The sequence below is a fragment of the Sus scrofa genome, chromosome 17, assembly GCF_054392235.1.
Source record: "Sus scrofa isolate SSC_HxYL_T2T_F1_AM1 chromosome 17, Sscrofa_HxYL_maternal_Yorkshire_Landrace_v2.0, whole genome shotgun sequence".
Classification (NCBI taxonomy): Eukaryota; Metazoa; Chordata; class Mammalia; order Artiodactyla; family Suidae; genus Sus; species Sus scrofa.
The window spans coordinates 34,841,929-34,862,461 of record NC_139399.1 but is presented as its reverse complement, the minus strand read 5'-3'; the positions used below and the strand labels follow the sequence as shown (position 1 = coordinate 34,862,461).

Below are 20,533 nucleotides of genomic sequence, written 5' to 3'. Positions count from 1 at the left end.
ACACAAATTGGAGATTCCATTGTGGCTCAGCAGAAATGCCTCTGACTAGTAACCTTGAGGATGCAGGTTCGATCCCCGGCCTTGCTCAATGGGTTGACAATCCAGCGTTGCCATGAGTTGTGATGTAGGTCACAGACACTGTGTTGCTGTGGCTGTGGTATAGACCAGCAGCTGCAGCTCTGATTTGACCCCTAACCTGGGAACCTCCATATGCTGCGGATGCGGCGCCCGAAAAGACAAAAAAACTAAAAGAAAATATGACACGAATTAACCTATCTGTGACATAGAAACAGACTCCCAGGCATAGAATTGCCAAGGGGAGGGAGGGTGGAGCGAGGGTGGGCTGGGAGTTTAGGGTTAGCAGGTGCAAACTATTATATGCAGAATAGATAAACAACGCGGTCCTACTACATAGCACAGGGAACCAGATTCAACATCCTGTGACAAACCACAGTGGAAAAGGATATAAAAAAGAATCTATGGTCGTTATAACGGAATCACTTTGCTGTTGAGCAGACATTAACACACGCTTGTAAATCAACTCTACTTCGATAAAATAAATTTTAGAAACAGACGACAAAAAAAGGAAAAGCGTCCATTTGGATACACACTACCATGTACGAAACAGATAAACGATAAGGACCTACTGTATACTATATACTCCCTATCACTTTGCTCTGCACCTGAAACTCTGTACATCAATTACACCTCCACAAAAAATATTTTTACGAAAGAGTACATTTGGAGATTTGTATATTTGGCTCGAGGCCCCCACCAGGTGTGTGAACAGGGGGAGGGGAGACTCCTCTGCAGCCCCCCTTCCCTCCCCTCCCCCCACAGGCAGGGCTCCTAGAGGAGGGGACACTTACACAGAGCACGTGGAGGACGACTGCCCCCTGCCTTCTGTCCTCATTGGTGAAGATGTCACTGGGGAACTCGTGCAGGGCTGTGGAACAGAGAGAGAGAAAACCAGCTCAGTGCAGGTGACCACACTTTCAAGGGCTGCAGGTCTGGGACGGCGCTGCCATCCTCGTTCAAATGGGGGGTCCACAAACTTGGATGAGGAAAAGTTACATCTTTATCTCCACACATCTCTAGCTGGAATTTAGTGTTTCCTTGAGATGAGAAGGTAGGTAACACACGGCAGTCGCACCTGAAGACCCCGGGGGCTCTGCCCCCAGCAGGGGTTCTCTTGATTTCTCATCCCACCATCCTCGCTGCTCTCTCTCAGCGCTTCAGCCCTGGGTCGGGGGCTTTGAGGTTGGGACTTGGGACCAAGGGTTTACGGGGAAACACAGGAACCATCCAAGTCTATCTTCTACGGCCGTGACAATTTCATTCCAACAGATTAGTTTCCTTCCGTGACCTCACACGGCGTCTTGCTAACATTGAAATGTTTTCTGGAGCAGAGGTCTGTAGGTGTCACAGATTCCCGGGCTCCGCGGCACACATAGGGTTAAGTCCCCTCCCTCCCCTTTCCCCAACCCCTGCTCTAAACTGTCTCTCCTTCTCTCCTTCCCTCGCCTGCACCTGCCTGGTGGGGTCTTGGGCCTCTCGACTTCCTTCCAGCTCCCACTTCTGTACCAACGTGCCCTCCCCTCCCCAGGAAGTCCAGTGTGGGGCGGAAGCCACGAGAAATGTTCCCACCCAAACCCAGGACGCTGAGGGTCTCTGTGGGGCACGGCCCTGGTGCAAGGTAAGGACAGAGACCCCACCAGCAGGGCCGGCCTGACCCTCACCCTCGGGCACCCAGGGCCCAGACTCCCGGGCACTTCCTGGCCCCCATGTGCGCCTGGACCCGAGGGTCCTGGGCCCTGACCGGTGGTTCTGAAGACAAGCTTTGCCCACAGGCTGCGCTGCCCCTTCTGGACACTACCTTTCTTTGTATGAACTCTCAGCACCCCTGAGCTGGGCTGGCTGCTGATGGACCAAGACCGAGAGAGATGGCGGCTCTGATGGCAGGATGGCCAGGCAGATGCCATGCAGATCTGTGCAGAGATGACAGCGGTGCACTCGCCAAGCTCTGCCCCTGGCAGGTGCTGGCCTTGCATCTCGCACCCATGATCCCTCTGACCCTCCCAGAAAGGGAAGCCGCTGCTCCCACGTCAAGGAGGAAGCCTAGAGCCAGCAGGGCTGGACACCATGCTGGAGGGGCCACAGCTGGGGCCCCGCACCTAGCAGACCAGCTGGTGATGCCCTCACTGCTGTCATCCTGGTTCCCAGCATCTATTTGCAACCTCACTTTACCTGGTAACCTCTTCCCTCTAAGGGCTTCCTCCAAGTGGGGGGCCCACTCTGATCAATTCTGCCCCATGCACCAGAGGGAAACAGGTGGGCTGCTTTTTCTTTGCATTTCTCTGTGCCACCACCACGGGGCTTTTTAGCACCGGGCAGTTCAGGGGCAAATGTGACCATCCTATTGCCCTCCTATGCACCCCCTGCTCTGGGAGACAGGGGACAGTATGCCAGCTTAACATATTGATCAGGAAGCCCCTCATCCTGGGGAAGCTGAAGCCAGGGCCTGCTTGTGATGGGCATCAGGCAAAACAATGATGCTCGGGGACCGCTTACCATCAGGAGGTGAGGTGGAAAAGTGAGGGGGCAATGAGGGACCTTCTGTCATGAATGTGTGAAAGCCAGCTACTTCCTTCCCTCCTGCCCCTCCCACTTCCTCAGACAGGAGAGATGTGGCTTTGGGCAAAAATGGGGCTGAGGGCAGCAAGTGAAGGGAGTGAAGGCCATGATGCGGGCAACCCCACCGGTCTGTCTGCAAGGTGCCCACATGGAGCTGGCTCCGTCCTTCCCACCTTTTTGCCAGGGCCTGCAGGAATGGTTTGATCAAGGGTACCATGTCAATGAGTGATGCATTTATGTTTTAAACCCAGACATTTGATTTTAATTCCCCTTGACACTCAACAGTGAGTGGAGGAATGGCCTATGACCAGACAGATCCTCTGGGCTTTGAGTTTGGGCAGGGAAGGGTCATCCAGCAGAGGTCTGGATGCCCAGCAATCTTGGGACCTGATGAGGCCCCTTGGGTAGGAACGGGCTGAGGGCTGTGGCCTTGAATGGGGAAGGACTCACAGAGCCCAGTGCTGGCTCTGGAAGGACTGAGTGCTGTCTCAAGTCCTGACCAAGCAGGTGTTGGAGGTGGGGTGGGGGCATGACACTCTCCAGGCTTCTCCTTCCTCATTGCTCAGAGGCCCTCTTCTCTCTCTCTGGGGAGTGGCGGGGTCAGGGAAGGGAGCTTGGCAGTGGCCCAGTTGTGATCTGCCCTTCATGACCTGGTGTCTGATTCATCACCAGCCAGAAACTCCCAGTCCTCTGTCAAGGGCTTCTCCTCCTGTCAGAACCCAGGACTGACCATGAGAAAATCGGCGAACTGTCTCTACAGGATGATCCCAGTGTAGCAGCAGCACCGGGAGCTGGGGGCTGTGAGCAGAGCAGCTGGCCCCGTCGGACTTCCTCACTAAGCGGAAGGTGGCTGATCAGTGGCTGAGAAGAAGGGTGGGTATGATGGGGGTGGGACCAGACGGCAGAGGAGAGTCAGTTAAAAGCTTTGGAACTGCGGTGCTTCCAGAACAACAACAAACCTCTTATTTGGAGGCTCACAGCCATGGGGGAAGAATGACCCGGTTAAGTATCCCCGGGGAGCCTCCACCTGACACGCTCCATCATTACAGCTCCTCTGTGGAAACATGTACTGGGCTGGTGATGAAATGATAACAGTGATGACAAAGAGCTAATGCACAACCTGCAAAGAATACAGCTGCTGCTTTATTCTCCCTCTTATAGCTGCTCCATCCTTTGGAAAAAAGGAGGGATTTCGTTGAACAGCTGAGCTGGGGCCTCTCTTGTGCTCCAAGAAATGACCCTTCCTTTGTAGGTCCCATGTGCCTGCATCTGGAGCTGGCCCCTCCAGAGCAGGTTCCCAGATGAGGGTTTGAATGCCTGCAGGTGATCCCAAGAGGCGATTCGGGAGGTGAGATAAGAAGAGGCGGGGGGCGGGGGGGGAGTTCCCATTGTGGCTCAGTGGAAACGAATCTGACTAGTATCCACGAGGATGTAGGTTCAAGCCCTGGCCTCGCTCAGTGGGTTGAGGATCCTGTGTTGTTGTGAGCTGTGGTGTAGGTCGCAGTCGCGGCTTGAATCTGACGTTGCTGTGGCTGTGGTGTAGATCAGCAGCGACAACTCTGATTAGACCCCTAGCCTGGGAACTTCCATATGCCTTGGGTATGGCCCAAAAAAGCAAAATAAATAAATAAGTAAATAAGTAAATAAATAAGAAAGGGAAGGGGCTGCTGGGTGGACTCAGACCTGCTGGGGTCCCTTTGGAAGATGCTGTAGGACATGGCAGATGTCCATCTGTCATGTTTACACCTGTCCTCAAACCTCAGCATGGATCCCTTAACACTTCTCCTCAGCTCTGCATGTCCAAGTCAAGTGTGTTTCTGGGAGCACGGAAGGTCCCTGGACAGAGTCACAGGTGCATCAAGAAACCATCCACACGTCTAGCGTGGTGATGTCTGCCTGGCCCGCATGGTATCAGCTATGCCCACATACCCCATCCCTGCCATCCTCCCAGCCCCTCACCCAGGTACTGAACCGAGGAGGTGCAGGTGTCTTTGTGAATAGGAGCGGGAGACCATAACTTGCTCATGCATAACTGGAGTCAGCACACAGCAGCAGGGCATGGGGTGGAGGTGGCAGTAGGGAGGCCCCGTGCCCAGGCCTACAGCTTCAGATAAACTGGGGTTGGGACTTGCAGACCGAGTTCAGCATGGTACCGCCTGAATGTTAATATTTCACCAGAGTTACTTGCATTGTACACATTTTGTTTGTTTGTTTTGGCTGTGCTCTCAGCATGTGCAAGTTTCAGGGCCAGGGGTCGAACCCATGCTACAGCAGTGACAATGCTGAGCCCTTAACTGCTAGGCCACCAGGGAATTCCAACACATTCTTTTTTTTTTTTTTAATTTTTATTTATATGTTTGGGGCCGCACCTGCAGCACATGGAAGTTCCTAGGCTAGGGGTGAAGTCGGAGCTGCACCTGCCGGCCTACATCACAGCCACAGCAACTCCAGATCCAAGCTGTGCTTGCAACCTACACCAAAGCTCACAGGAACAATGGATCCTTAATCCACTGATAGAGGCCAGGGATCGAACCCACGTCCTCATGGATATTAGGTTTATTATTGCTGAGCCACACGGGAACTCTTAACATGTTCCTTATATTAAGTATCGACCCTACCATGTTACAAGCTTATCCAGCTCCTTTGCAAAGGGCAGTACCAGATGACCCTGGCCATGGAGGATGTGACTCAGGAACAGCCTTGTCACCAGAGACCCACTGAGACTCCCCTCTGTTGTGGGGAGGCCCCTGGCACTTATCACTTATCTCACTGGCCCCTCTACACTCCACACACAGCGCCTACTAGCACACACACTGTTATTTCAAAAAGCGTTGCGCTGTCCTGGTTCTAAAGCCAGGTTTGGTATGGCTGTGTTTAATCTTCTTTAGGAAGGGGGCAGCCTGGGGCCCAGGAAAGGGCCCTCCATTGGGCACCTGGATACGGGAGTCTCGATTCCAGGCCTCCCATAGGGTGGCCTTTGTCTCACTTCATCTCTCCAGGCCTCGATTTGCCCACTAGTCCATCTGAGAAATGGCTGCAGTTCCTCCTCTCTGCTCCCTCTAGGCCACGAATAGATACAGAGCATACAGCAGATGCCTAATAAGTGTCAGCAGGATGCAGTGCTCTCAGGGGAGGTGGCCGGGACACGGACCGGGGCTGGAGTAAGTCAGCCTTGCCCAGCTGGCCTGGAGGGTCAAGAAAAGAGCAGTGGCAACTAAACTTGCTTCTCTGAGGCAGAACAGCCCCCCACCTGGCCCGCAGACTCTGTGCCACAAACTCACCCCAGAAAAACTTTCGGAAAGACTGAAGCTTTCAAGACAAGAGTGTACAGAGAGGGACTGGAAGCTTCTTTGTGCTCAGTGCTTCTTGGCCTCAGTTTCCTCATCTATAAAGTTTCCTCTGGTGCCCCCCAAAGCACTGTTGGCTGATGTCACCTCAGCTTTCACCCCACCAGTGGTGCTGATGTCACTCCAGCTGCCTTCCACTTGGAGGTGCTTTCTTGCACCCAAATCCAAAAGAACTGGGGGCATTTCTTTTCTTTTTTGTATTATTGAATCAATTTTATTAAGATATGATTTGCATACCTTAAAATACATGCCTCTGAAATGTACAGCTTGGTCTGCACTGTATTTCATTTTATTATTTAAAAAATTTTGTATTAAAGTAGAGTTGATTTACTATGTTTCTTCAATTTCTGCTGTACAGCAAAGTGATCTCGGGGCATTTTGCAATCAAGGCTGGAGCTAGGATGCTCTTCCCAAGCTGGAAACTTGACATTCTCCTGGGGTAGTTGGTTAGATTTTGTAGAAGAACCACCATGGGGAACTGGGTCTGGGTTCCAACACCACCTCCGCTGCTCCCAGGTTACCCTTTGCCCTCTCTGAGCGCATCTCCCTCATCTATGAGACGGCATGTGGATGCCACCCATGCAGGGCTGCTGGGAAGCACGCAGTGTATATGACACACCTTCCACCATGCTTCCTGGGTACCAATCACTATTGCTCATAATTAGGGCCATGAAGGGAGGCTGGTCCTGCAGGAGCTGGGGACACCTGCCTTGTGTTGGTGTCTGTTTCTCCAGGATGTCATGCAGTCCAAAGGCACTGCATGAATGCATAAGCCTCTAGGTTAAGTACTTGCTGTGTCTGGGCTGCTGAGGTCACGTGGTTCACGTGTCATGTGGGGAAGAGCCATACAGACATCCAGCTGAGGGGTCCCCCAAATACTTTCAAAATCCTCAAAGCCTCTTTCTGTTCCTCTCTTTCTCTCCCCCAAGTTTCCTTTCAATACATCTTGCCAGCCCCAGGGCGGCAGAGGCGAGCAGCAGTGTTCCCATGGAAACCACAGAGCCTGGAGGGAGCGGATTCCCCTCACCAAGGCAACGGCTCTCTCTCCTGGCGGCTTTCCTGAGGCCTGGGTTTGATGAGTCTAAACGGAGGTTGGAAGGAGATGGAGAGGATTGTTTTGTTTTGTTTGGTTTGGAAAAAAAAGTGCAGCAGGGATGTCCATGACATCTTTAGACGTGCTCAACACAGACTGATCAAATGGAGCAGACCAAAATAAAGACCCACACATCTGAAAAGGCCCGGCTGCCTGAAAATGCCTGAGCAACAGGAATCTGGGCCCCTGCAACCATCAAAATGCCCTTTCTCATCCCAGGGGGTTTTCATCCCCAAATACCTTGCGCAACGTGACTGATTGGCTACGTAGGGATGGACCCAAGAACTGGGGTCTTGGACTCAACCACCCTGTGAGGTCCCAAGGGCAGGAAGTCTGTCCTGGTGGGGCACCCACCAGGCCGGGTCCATGAAAAAGCACGATAAAGACGAATTCAGGGAGCCTTTCTTCTACACAAACTCATGAGAGAATTATTAGCAGAGAAATGAGGGACAGGTCAATAAAAACCCCCAACAACTGGGTTCTTTCTAACTCAGGTGGTTGAAAAATAGCCTATTTCTTCTTATTCTGAGATCTGGAAGGAACATGCTTCCAGGTTGCTCTGCACAGCTAGTTGGGGCTGTGCAGAGCATCCTTTGGTTAACGTTATATGAGTAAAATGACACAGCTGATACTTCTGGGCAGACTGTCATAGCCGGTGTCTGACCTACTACCTGTATTTTCCTGGCTAAGCATTCATGGAAACATCTCTCAGGAGGGATCTTCCATCAGCCTGGGTCCCAGAGTGACTGATATCAGAATCCCACTCCCGATAAGCACATTTGGCACACGTAGCCTGAGTAATAAACAGCATGTGTATTCTTAGCCTCTGAGATCTGGGGATGTTTGTTACCCAGCATATCCAAGCCCATCCTGAGCAATGCAATAGCGGAATATGTCCTTGGCATCCCCATAGCATTTTGCGTGTGAAGCCCTGCCCGCAGGGATTTTTGATTTCTTTTGTCACCACCACAAGACTCAGGAGAGGGTGCTTAAGACTGGAGAAAACTGACTCTTCTCTGCATTTCTCATACCTGACTAAGTGCCTGCAACAGAACAGTTGCTCAATGAGTGTTTGTGGATCAAATGAACATGTGTGTCATAACTGAAGGCCCTTGGCCAAAATCATCTAGAAAAGAATCTGGGAAAGAAGAGTTATTCACAACTTGAACAGTTTCAGATATTTAAGCACTCCCCCCGCCCATGCTCAGTGGGGTTGAGCAGGACACAGGTGTTCAAGGTGGGGGTGGGAGAAGGGCTGATGACAACAGGAGGATTCGAGCTGCTGTGAGGTCATCATTGGAATTTCTGCCTCATTCTAAGGACTGGTGATAACACTGGACAATTAATTAACAAAATACTTTTTTTTTTTGCAGAGTTTTGATTTGTTCATTAATTTAGCCCTTCCCCTGCTCTGGGTACCATACTCAACCTCAGTCCTAGAAAGACGAAGAATGTACAGTTCTGATCACAGAGGAATTAACAGATGAGTGGATGAAAGGTTAGGCTTGGAGCTAGGGAATCTTCAACTCTCTTTGCAATCACAGCAATAACTTGTGTATCCTGAATTGAAGAATAGAACTAATTTTTTAAATTTTTTTCGGTCTTTTTGCCTTTTCTAGGGCTGCTCCCTCGGCATATGGTGGTTCCCAGGCTAGGGGTCTAATCAGAGCTGTAGCCGCCAGCCTTCGCCACAGCCACAGCAATGAGGGATCCGAGCTTCATCTGTGACCTACACCACAGTTCACGGCAACACCAGATCCTTAACCCACTGAGCAAGGCCAGGGATCGAACCCGAAACCTCATGGTTCCTAGTCGGATTTGTTAACCACTGCGCCACAACAGAAACTCCTCCAGAATAGAACTAATTTTTAAGGAGTATTCGAAACATATATTTATCACTTGTTCCTTGCTTCTGCAGAATAAGAATCATTATCCTCAGCTTACAGATCAGTAAACCGATGCCCAAGAGGGCAAGTACTCAGCCCACATTCACACTGGTATTAGTGGAGGAAACTTCATGATTGGGATCTGACTTTCTGGAATGTTGATTCTTCTGTATTAGAAAAGGTAACCTGACCTTTTTTTCCCCTTGACTTCTTCTTCTTCTTTTTTTTTTTTTTTTGTCTTTTTAGGGCTGCACCCTCAGTATACAGAGGTTCCCAGGCTAGGGGTTGAATTGGAGCCGTAGCTGCCAGCCTACACCACAGCCATAGCAACATGGGATCCGAGCCCCATCTTCGACCTACACCGCAGCTCACAGCAGCGCCAGATCCTTAACCCACTGAGCGAGGCCAGGGATCAAACCTGCACCCTCATGGATACTAGTCAGGTTTGTTAACCACTGAGCCACGACGGGAACTCCCCACACCCCCTCGACTTTTAAGGGCACGAGCCTTCCTTTGAAATGCCAGAGACAAAGTTCTGGACTCAAATGTGTTGGTGTGCGGGTGGAAATAAGATCTTGAAAAGCGTCTCTGTGAAGGAGGATGTGACACAGGTCATGGTAACCAAAAGCCTCAATCCAGGGCTCATCAAACTATTGCTCAAAAAACTATCACCAATCCAATTCACCCAGAGGACCTGTTTCAGCCAAATGCTTACATGGTGACATCCACTTACCACAGGTGGCCAGGATTTTCCAAGAGCCTGAACACCTGGATTTGAAGCCCTCCTTCAAAACGTGTGAGTTCGGTGGCCTTGGAAAACTCCTGGAACCTTTTCCAATCTTACTTTCTTAATGTGGAACTTTGTTTCCTATATTTTTGTGGCCATATTTTTTCCCACTTTTTAATTTTTTTATTTTTATTATTATTTTTTTGGGCCACACCAGAAGCATACGAAAAGTTCCCAGGCCAGGGATCGAACCAGAGCCAGAGCAGTGAAAACGACCCACAGCAGTGACAACACCACATCCTTAACCACTAAGCCACCAGGGAGCTCCCCCAGCCTTCCTGTCTTAATGTGCAAAATGGAAGAACGAAAACAATACCAGTTTATGTGGTTATTCCAAGGATGACCTGTGATGAGGAAATACATCCTATCTAGAATCAGGGACACAGTTATCAGTGGGTAGCTCCTTTTACAGTATTAAAAAATGGAAAAAGAGAAATATGGACAAGGGGGGTTCCCAAGGCACCAGTGCCAGCCCACATTCGTGGGGTCCCACCATTTTCCTGCCAGCTAACTCCCAGCACTTGCATCTCTGTGCCTGCGGACTTTTCTCCAAAGCTAAGAAAGGGCACTCTGCCCAGATACTGCAGGCTGGATACGCTGGAGAATTAATACAGCTCTTTGCCGCAGGAGAATACGGGAGGTGAGGTGTAAACTCCGGCGCCACCGGGCGAGGTAAATGAGGCATGTTCTGCACTGTTTGTCATAGTTCTCAGCAGGATGAAGCACCCGCTGCCCAGGGTGACAACGGGCTTTATGCCACTCCTCTGATTGGCTGCCGATGCTTCTCGATCTCGCTTCCCGACTCTCCTATCTGGATCACCTCCCAAAGGAAACTTGTACTTGAGTTTGCCTCAGGGCCCCCTTCTGGTGAGCCCACATTTAGACAGAAGGAGCTAGGAATTTTGCACACGTGCACCCCTCCATTTCAACCAATGTTAGGTTTTACCAGCAGAGAATTCATCCATCTTCAGGTGCATTTTCCCTCCAAGAATGGCAACAGTTGCCAATGGCCCCAGGTGCATTTACAGAGCAGTGACCAGCCCATGCTGTCAACAGCGGCATGGAAGCATCTCACTCCTGAACGCAGGCTGGGGACTGTCTTTGCTCCTTTTCCAGGTGCAGGAGTTGATCCAACACCCAGGACGGGCTCCTTGGTTTCCACTCCAGAGCTTTTTTTTTCTCATGTCCGGGTTGGCAGGAGCTTTTAAACAATCATCCCACAAGCTTTTCTCCTGGAAGGGAACCGACATTCTTTGCAACTGAAGAACCCCGGTCATTAGTTACATAGACTTTTGGCCTGGCAGGGCCCTGAAGTGTAATTCGATGAACTAGAAACATATTTCTTTATCAATAATAAAAAGCCATGGCATCCATGCTGCTCACGTTTCTGAGCCAGCAGCTACTGTAGAAAACACAGCGATCTCATGAAGAATGTCATTTTCTCAGGCCACGGACGTGGCCCCAGAGAGAAGACGGCTTCTTTGCAGAGGCAAGAGCCTGTGACTTGCATTTGCTGCTCCTGCAGGATCACCACAGCTGTGTTAGTAATGAATTCTCTCTCTCTCTCTCTCTCTCTCTCTCTCTTTTTTTTTTTTTGGCTTTTTAGGGCCACACCCACAGCATATGGAAGTTCCCAGGCTAGGGATCAAATTGGAGCTACAACTGCCAGCTACAGCCACAGCCACAGCCACATGGGATCCAAGCCACATCTGTGACCTACACCACAGCTCACAGCAACACCTGATCCTCAACACACTGAGCGAGGCAAGGGATTGAACCCACGTCCTCATGGATACTAGTCGAGTCCATTACCGCTGAGCTACAACAGGACCTCCCGGTAATGAATTCTTATTAAAGGCAATGGAATATTTATGGTAACTAGCCCTGTGGCATTCAGTTCTTGCCCTTCCTAGACTGGTGTTCCTCAAAAGGTCCCTTGGTGCCAATGGCAGAGACAGAGTGTTTGGATGGATAAACTGGAGTCTCACTCAGGTACTGCATCTCTCACAGTTTCATGTCCACTAACCGATCCAGAGAAATACAGGCCACCAAGCTGAAATATGCAGAAACCCACTACATTGCTGCTTACGACCACACATTGCCCATTCCTTTTTGGCACCCGTGGAGAGCATGAGACTCCAGGAAAAGGGTTCTTAGGAAAAATGTAATTAAAATAGTCTTTATGAATGCAGCAATTCCCTACAGGGCTCTATATTGAAAATGTTCACTCATCATGCATTTATTTTAGTGAAGACAAAGTGTGCACACTAAATGGTAGTTGCAAAGTCAGTGATTTTTTAAAATGTTAATTCATCAAATTTCAGAGCTAGAAGTAATCTTTAAAGTTCCATTGGTCTACAGATGGAAAGATAATTGACAGGAGGATTTGGTGAGAAGGACTATTAAAGTTCTCCCTCTGTTTCCCCTTTAAAAAACGGCCTTCTTTTTTTCTCATACTCGTAAATTTCAGGGACAGAAAATAGATCTCATCTCATATGTTCATAAGTTGATTGGTAATGAATGACTGGTCGGCTGCATCTTGGATGCAGTTCATTGTGGAAGAGCATCATGATCTGCTAATAATGTCTGTCAAGGTTATAGGAATAGGAATGGGGGCATATGTGTGCTTTTTATTTCCCTGCACTAAAGCTTTGCTGACAAAACCCTAAAATGAAAGAAAAATTAGCCCTCCTTACCCCTAGTAATAGTGATTCTTGCCATCATTTATTTTGATCTACACTTGTTTTAGAGTATAATTCATTAAAAAGCTGGGGGGAGGTTAAAAGTGCTTCAATAATCAACTACACCTCAATTTAAAAACATATTCAGAACTCAAATTGAAAATAAATGTTTTAATATGATCCCTCAAAGCTGCCAAATACATTCAAGCAGATGTATTAGATGGCTACCCATTTATAAAGTATTATCTTAAAATCTAGTCAATAATAATGAAATATGTATCTAAGAGAACCCACTGCTAGTTGAAGGAAGAAATGCATAAAGAAATACACAGACTATGAGCTAATTCAGTTGGCCAAATACAAGCTGTGCTTACTCCTCATTTAGTACTTGGCAACCTCTGGCCTCTCCTTGAGGGAAAAATGAAGATGTTACCTGGAGGAAATCATTTTCCCTTTTATGTTACCATACATTTGATATCTTTTGACCATTTACCTATGCTTAAGGTCAAAGTACTGAAGAATGTTCTAATCATACCTGAAACTCTTTTAAGAGTAGATATTTGAACTCAAGGCTTTTTTTTTTTTTTGGATCACTAAGTTGTGCAACCTAAGTCTAAACTTCAAATATCATGGTTCCATCTCTGGGAAAACATCTGTCTCTGAAGATGAATGAAAATTAAGAGGAGAGAATAATGAATCTTAAACAAAAAGTAATTCTTACATCCAGTTTTCTCCATTTTCTTAGCCCATCACTGGGCTTTGGGGATGGCATGTTACAGATTTGAATGAAAGAGACTAAGCACTTTTTGCTTCCATAATGTGCTTTGTTCTGCAACTAGGCTTTCAGAGTATCAACCAAAAGTATGAAGTGATGACAAGAAAGATCTCTTAAGAAAGCTATTGTGGAGTTCCTAGGAACCATAAGGTTGCAGGTTCGATCCCTGGCCTTGCTCAGTGGGTTAAGGATCCGGTGTTGTCGTGAGTTGTGGCATAGGTTGCAGATGTGGCTTGGATCCTGAGTTGCTGTGGCTCTGGCGTAGGGTGGCAGCAACAGCTCTGATTGAACCCTAGCCTGGGAACCTCCATATGCCACGGGTGTGGCCCTAAAAAAGACAAAAGACAGAAAAAAAAAAATAAAGAAAGCTATTGTGCTATCTTGTCATTAGCAGAGCAAGGTTGGTTACATTTTGGAGCAGGCATATTAAAACAAGGGGATATAGAATCTATTTGGGGTGTGTCTAGTAATTTTTGATTGCATATTGGATTGTATGGATGATACACCAAGAAGACTCTGGATTCTGTTGTCTTCCCCTGAAGAGTGTTGAGTTTTATTGGAGCAGGAAGTTAAATTACTGGAGGGTCATCTGTGGGGCTGATTTTAAGCTTTTTTTTTCTAACAAAAGTCTGTTTTGATTATACTCTTAGTTCTGGGATGTGGTCCTGATAGGATTTCAATGGAAAGCTTGAGCTGTTTATTAAGCCTCTAACTTTGGAGACTTGAACTCCACACTCTGTCTCACCAAAGCTACTGAAATCTCACTCAGCAGTTATGGCGTCTCAGCTGTTTCCCAGGAACTGCCTGGAGTTGGCCCCAAAGCATGAACCATTTGGGGGCCAGTCAAGTCTTGGAGGGGAACTTGCATGTTTTGGGTTCTCCTTCTGAATTCTTCCTTTTTGGGATATCCCCCAATTCCCAGGTGCTCTAGGAGCTCCCAACTCTAATCTCTGATGTCTCAGCTCAATAAGATCACTGCTTTCTGCTTGAGCTCTACCCCCATGCACTGCACTGCATGAGCTTCACTGAGGAAAAGCCAACTCGTGTGGCCCCCACACCATTCAGTTTCCTTCTTTCAAACTTTGTATACCCTCCAGTCTCTTCTTGCTTTATTTATTCACTTTCCAGAGCTTTTAAACACTTTTTTTTCTTTACATTTTTCAGAGTCTATATTGTTCCTACAGGAGCATTAATCCAATGCAAGCTACTCTACCATGACTTCTGCTGGAAGGGAAAAGTCCAAAATATACCCTAGATCACAACCTGCTGCAGAAAATTTCCAGCAAACTAAATTCATATGAAAGGTTCCTCAAACTTGCTATTAGCCACATTGTCCTCCATGGAACTCATGCAGCTCGAAACAACTGTGTGGCCCACTGCTAATTAATACCCTGGGGAAAGCAAAGGTCACTGGATAAGCTGATAAATTATGATGGAAGGGCTGGGAGGTAACCTAATTTCATATTAACTGATATGGACAGAGAGAACACTCAATACAGTAAGAGGGAGTTCCCGTGGTGACTCAGCAGAAACAAATCCGACTAGAAACCATGAGGTTTCAGGCTCAATCCCTGGCCTCGCTCGGTGGGTTAAGGATCCCGAGTTGCCATGGACTGTGGTGCAGCTCACAAATACGGCTCAGATCTGGCATTGCTGGGGCTGTGGTGTAGGCCAGCAGCTGTAGCTCCGATTGGACCCCTAGCCTGGGAACCTCCATATGCTGCGGGTGAGGCCCTAAAAAGATAAAAGACTAAAGACAAAAAAAAAAAAAAAATACAGTAAGAGATTACAGGATGAGAGGCCGCAGCCTTCCAAAGACCTCAACTATAAGTATGTCAAGGTCAAGGGAATCCAAAGATGCATCTGCAGCAGTTCTGATGTCTCTGACAGGTGATACCCAACGGCTCAGAGCAAGAACGTGTGTTAGGAGGCAAAATGATTTCAGAAACCAGTTACAGACAAGGGGGTGAAATCATGGCCCACTTGCTTTTGGAGTCTGGAGGATCTCTTACATGTTCCCAAAAGTGTCAGATTTTGATGTCCCACGTGAAGTTGGCAAATTGAAATTCACAGCAATCGAAGGTAGGTGTTTAATAAAGGCTTTTCAAGCCCAGGCAAATTTACAAAGCTTCAGAAATAGGGAAGAAAGCGGGCAGCGAACACAACTGGGACTACATATGGCCATTACATAAAACACACAAAAGTATTAATGTTTAATTTTTTAGAACGGAATACAAGGAAAAGGAAAATCCTGCTCAGTTCCTGAGTGAGCTGAGATCAAACTAATAAATACCATAATTTGTGTCCAAAGTAAGGAGGAGGGAAAGGCTTCACTTTGTTCTGGTATCAGAACCCCGTCACACTCCCATTACCTGTCAATGACTGTTGGCCCCCTCACAATTTAGGATTTGGGGTCATTTCTGTCTAACTCGTGTCTTTCTCCATGCTTATATCTCATTACAGGTTGGAGCTGAACATACATTCAAAGCAATCCTTAAAGAAATCAACATAATTATTTGGGGACAGAAAGATGCAAAGGCAGTGGCATCAACTTTGTGATGTAATAAACTCCATCATGAGTAATAAATGAGTAATAAATCCCCAGGTTCATGTAATAAACTCCATCATCACAGAGGCCAGAGGCAAATGTAGGCATTTATTGTCTTAAGCCACAAAAAATCTTGAGCCTGTCCATCTGAGTCAAAGGCTAATCAAAGACAGTGAACTTCCCCTTGCCACCGCCACCATCCAAGGACTGGTTTAAATTAGTATGTATTTCAAGATGGCGGCCTGCTGCTCACCTGGCACGTTGGACAGCAGAGTTATGGGCTCGGTGGGGTGGAATGACAGCAGACTTTCAAAGGATGAAAAAGAAGTTTATATCATTACTTCCTTTGATCTTTTCCCACATCGACGCTGAATTTGGGGGGCATTTCATATATGGGGAAAAATCTATTAAAATAATCCTTTTAAGAAATGACCCTTTCAGAGTTACAGTTGTGGCTCAGTGGCAATGAGCCTAGTACCCATGAGGACTCAGGTTCGATCCCTGGCCTTGCTCAGTGGGTTAAGGATCTGGCATTGCTGTGAGCTGTGGTGTGGGTTGCAAACTCAGCTCGGATCCAGCATGGCTACGACTATAGTGCAGGCTGGTGGCTGCAGCTCTGATTTGACCCTAGTCTGGGAACTTCCACAGGCAGCAGGTGTGGCCCTAAAGAGCCAAAGAAAATTATCTGAAAGTATTATTGAAAATATTTGAGACAGGTATTTTTAAGTGGGTGGAGGGGACATTTTTAAGTGGATGGAGGGGACAGATAACAGTATTGTTCTGTGAAGAACTGTGACGTGTAAGCTTTCTTGCGTAGCTCAAACATGACCAGACTGCTCGATTTAACGGCATAAAAATCTCTGATCTTCTAGCTGACACTGAGGTGAGACGAAAGGCCAAGGGACCTGAAGATGGACGAGGCCAACCCTTTGGGGATCCTGGACCAAGGAAACAAGGTCCAGGCTAATCTAAGAGACCAGTGGTCAGGTGCACAGAGCTGCCTTACCTATGACACAGAAGCAAGGCAAGTGGCTTATCCTCAGTGATTTCGAGCAAATGGTTCTCTCCAAGGATTCAAGGTTCCTTTGAGAAGCCTTCAAAGACCAAAGAGACTCTGATTTCTTGATGATCACAGATGCATCCTGTCACACTAGCAGGCTTTTCAGGGACACAGATGTTTTCCCCACCCTTTTAACTCAACGACGCCCGGCGTGATCATTACATCCACCAGGCTGGTCTAACTCCCGAAGTGGAGAACGAGGGCGCGTATAACACAGCCTGGAGTTTACAGCCCACTTGGAGAGGCCACATTTAGGTGCACAAACACACAAACGGAGGACTACAGAAGGCAGGTTATACCCCAAACATACATGTACATATGTATATGCTCACACATAAATGTATGTGCATGTTACACACATCAATTGCGGAATAATAACTATCCCAAAAGGGAGTGGCTTAAGACAAACATTTTATTGTTATGGGTCACATTTCTGTGGGGTGACTGGCCTCAGGCAGGTGGTCCTGACTCAGCCACTCAGACAACTGCAGCAACATAGGGGCTGGCCCTGGAAGCAGGAAGCTCGCATGCTCATTGCCCTTCTGGCTCCTGTGCTCCGATGACTCAAACACCCAGGGCCTGACCTGCTGGGCCTCCTGGGCCCCTGTCTCTCTTTCCCTTGGGGATCTCTGCAGCATGAGGGCTCCTCACACGGGCTCAGAGCTACATGGCATCTGTCTCAAGACAGAGACCCAGGAAGAAGTCATACGGCCCTTGAGGACCCATCCTGGGTCACACGGAGCACTTCCATCACCACCTGCTGGTTGGTGCTTACAAAAGCCCCAATGGCTTCAAGAGGCGGGGAGGGGCACTAGACTCTTGGTCTTGATTTTTGCAGGGGAGGGACAAGATCCCGGAGGCACATGCGGTCCTGGAACTATGGCTGCGGCCATTTGGGAGGATGAACTCTGCCACTATTTCTCTCTGTCTGAAATGATAACAATATCTCTAACTCCATTTACCAGGTATCTGTATCTACATTAAGATGGATCAGACAGTGGGCAGCATGTGCAGTCAGGAACTGAAGCACCGGCATGAGCCAGAGCACCAGGTAGGACCACAGGGCACGGGGTGAGTCGGTCCTGAGTGGAGCCTTGAAGAAGCAGAGGCCATCCAGAGGCCTTCCAGGGGGAGGAAAAAGGGATTCAGGTGGGGCGGTGAGAAGGAGCACTTTTGCACTTCAAAAGACACTCTGAAGGAGTTCCCATTGTGGCTTAGCGGAAAACGAATCTGACTAGGAACGATGAGGTTTCAGGTTCAATCCCTGGCCTCACTCAGTGGGTTAAAGATCCCGCGTTGCCATGAGCTGTGGTGTAGGTCACAGATGTAGCTCGGATCCCGTGTTGCTGTGGCTGTGCTGTAGACCAGCAGCTGTAGCTCCGATTAGACCCCTAGCCTGGGAACCTCCATATGCCAGGGGTGCGGCCCTAGAAAAGAAAAAAAAAAAAAAAAAAAAAAGACACTTTGAAGACAGTGAAAAGGCAACCCAAAGATGGGAGAATATATATATACACACACATATATACATACATACATACATACATCATATTTGGTGATAAGGGGCTGGCATCCAGAACTATGTAAAGGAGTCTTATGACTCAATAAAAAGACCCACTACTGCAAAGGGGCGAAGGCGTTTCAGTAGACATTTCTGTAAAGAAGTTGTACAAATGGCCAAGAGACACATGAAAAGATGCTCAATAGCTGTAGTCATCAGGGCAATGAAAATCAAAACCAGGAGAGTTTTGATTTTCTAATGAGGTGGGGACTCTTCAATGTTTTTCTCCTTGAACCAACAGCCAAGTTCTCCGGGGGAAACAGTAAGAGCTATTAATGCATTACCGCTTCCCTTAGGTGACCTTTCCTAATCCTCCCAGCTACCCTGGCAGCTCTGCACTCTTCTGAGACGGAAACCGAGGCCCAGCCCACAAAGCAAGAGTGCCCCGGGGGCAGGTCCTCCAAGGCAGGTGCCCTTTTGTCTACACCATAATGGCCTCTTCCGAATCCACGAGTCAGGGCTTGGTTCACATGTCCCCCAGGCCCAGGGAGGAGATGAAGCACATGGTTATGCAAACCCTGGTTTTGTTTTTTCCAAAAGAAAAGACTTCACCCAGAATCTAAAAGAGCATGTGGAATTGCACTGAATTTCATGGTACTTTAGAACCTAGAATGGGACCCAAGACGAAAATTGGCCAGATTTCCTGATTAGCCATTTACTAAGCCTCGGGCTAGAGAAAGAGAACTCTGCAGCGCCAGAGTCTGTGATTCTGCTCCACCACGGGCCTTGCGGTGAATAGCTTTCTGCATCTCCAGGGCTTCCTATTAGCTGAAACAATTTCCCAGCCCCTCTCCACCCCAAGAGGGACTAGCTTGGCATCCCTGCCTTATGGAAGTGCTGGGAATGCCCACCTCCATCCTGACATCTGTCACTGGCCGAGAGGGAGGCAGGAGCTGACCCAGGTTCTCCCCTGACCTGGCTCCACCCTGGTGGAGAGCACGCCAGCACCTCTTGCAGGATTTCCATCCCAGGGCGCGTTCTATGGCCGTGGGATGCTAGTACCCAGGATCCGGTGTGTTGGGACCCACAGGAGAAATCAGAAAGAACTGGTATCAAGGCTCTGGAAAGATCCCTGTGTACAACAAAGAGAGGTTTGATATGCAGAAGCACTGTCCTGGCACAGCTGCTGCTCATGTGAAAGTCACCAGGAGGGAATGGCACCAGCCCTGCCTGTGCTCGCCCGCCTCCCTGCGGACACCGGCACCACTTCCTTACGCCAGCTTGGGGGGGTTTCCGGCCGGAGAGCCAGCACCAGCGCTCCCCCCCCAACCCTCCGCCCCAGCTGAGCTCTCTGCTGGAGCCTCTCTTGGCATCATGCCCCTCCCCCTGGTTCCACAATTCACGCTCCCACCAATTTTCCAGGGAGCCCTTTCCAACTTCTTCTCAACTGGGCGCTCATGCCAGGCTCAGCTTCTGGGAACCCAGGCTACCCCAGGAACCACACAAACGCCGCCTCTCCCACAAACATCCCCTTGATCGTCCCAAAGGAATCCTGCACTCAGTCACCGCAGGAGCTGCTCCAGACCACGTGCGCACAGGCCGGTGGTGGGGGTGGGGGGGACGCGGAGGAAGCAACTTGCTCCCCACGCCCCTTGGGGTGCACGAGGCAGTCGTCCCTTCCCTTCAAATGACAGAGTTCCCTGTGAGCCACACAGCTCAGCCCATCAGCCCATCAGTCTGGGAAGCAGTCTGTTCTTGCTCGGAGGATGAGCATTTCTTTGGTGAGATTCTGGCTCGCCCATTTGGTCCCTGCCGCCTGAAGGTGGGCCGGCTGGCGCTAAGGATGGGACCTCGCCAGAGAGGACCTGCTCTGAGAAATGCTGGGGAGACGTGGAGGGCGGGGGGTGAGGCAGGGTGTGGAGAAACAGCAGAAACAGCTACCCGAAGCCAAAGTTTCCACTGCTGGTGCCAGCGGATGGAGGCGGGGGCGTCCCAGGGGCACGTCTGACTTGTTTGAGTTGTGAGGCGTCAGCCGGAACGTCTTCTCACAGTGTTTTCACTGGTCTTGAACACCTTCCAGACATTTCTATGTTCTCCCATCACATTATTAAAAAAAAAAAAAAAAAAACCCTTTTTTTTAAAATCAGGAAGCTCAGATCCAAACAGCCAAATAGATATACGCAGAGTGGATACCAACAAGGTCCTACAGGATAGCACAGGAAAC

The 20,533-nt window shown here is 48.8% G+C and overlaps 1 protein-coding gene across 7 annotated transcripts in view; it reads right to left on the bottom strand.

Annotated features, from left to right (window-relative positions):
• Nucleotides 1–20,533, bottom strand: part of SLC24A3 (solute carrier family 24 member 3) — an 808,408-nt gene that overhangs the window by 221,648 nt on the left and 566,227 nt on the right. For all 7 annotated transcript variants that reach the window (XM_085004595.1, XM_085004596.1, XM_085004597.1 and 4 more), the window contains one exon: nucleotides 870–946. In XM_085004595.1, the coding sequence (XP_084860721.1) occupies nucleotides 870–946 (77 nt within the window). The remainder of the gene's footprint in view (nucleotides 1–869; nucleotides 947–20,533) is intronic.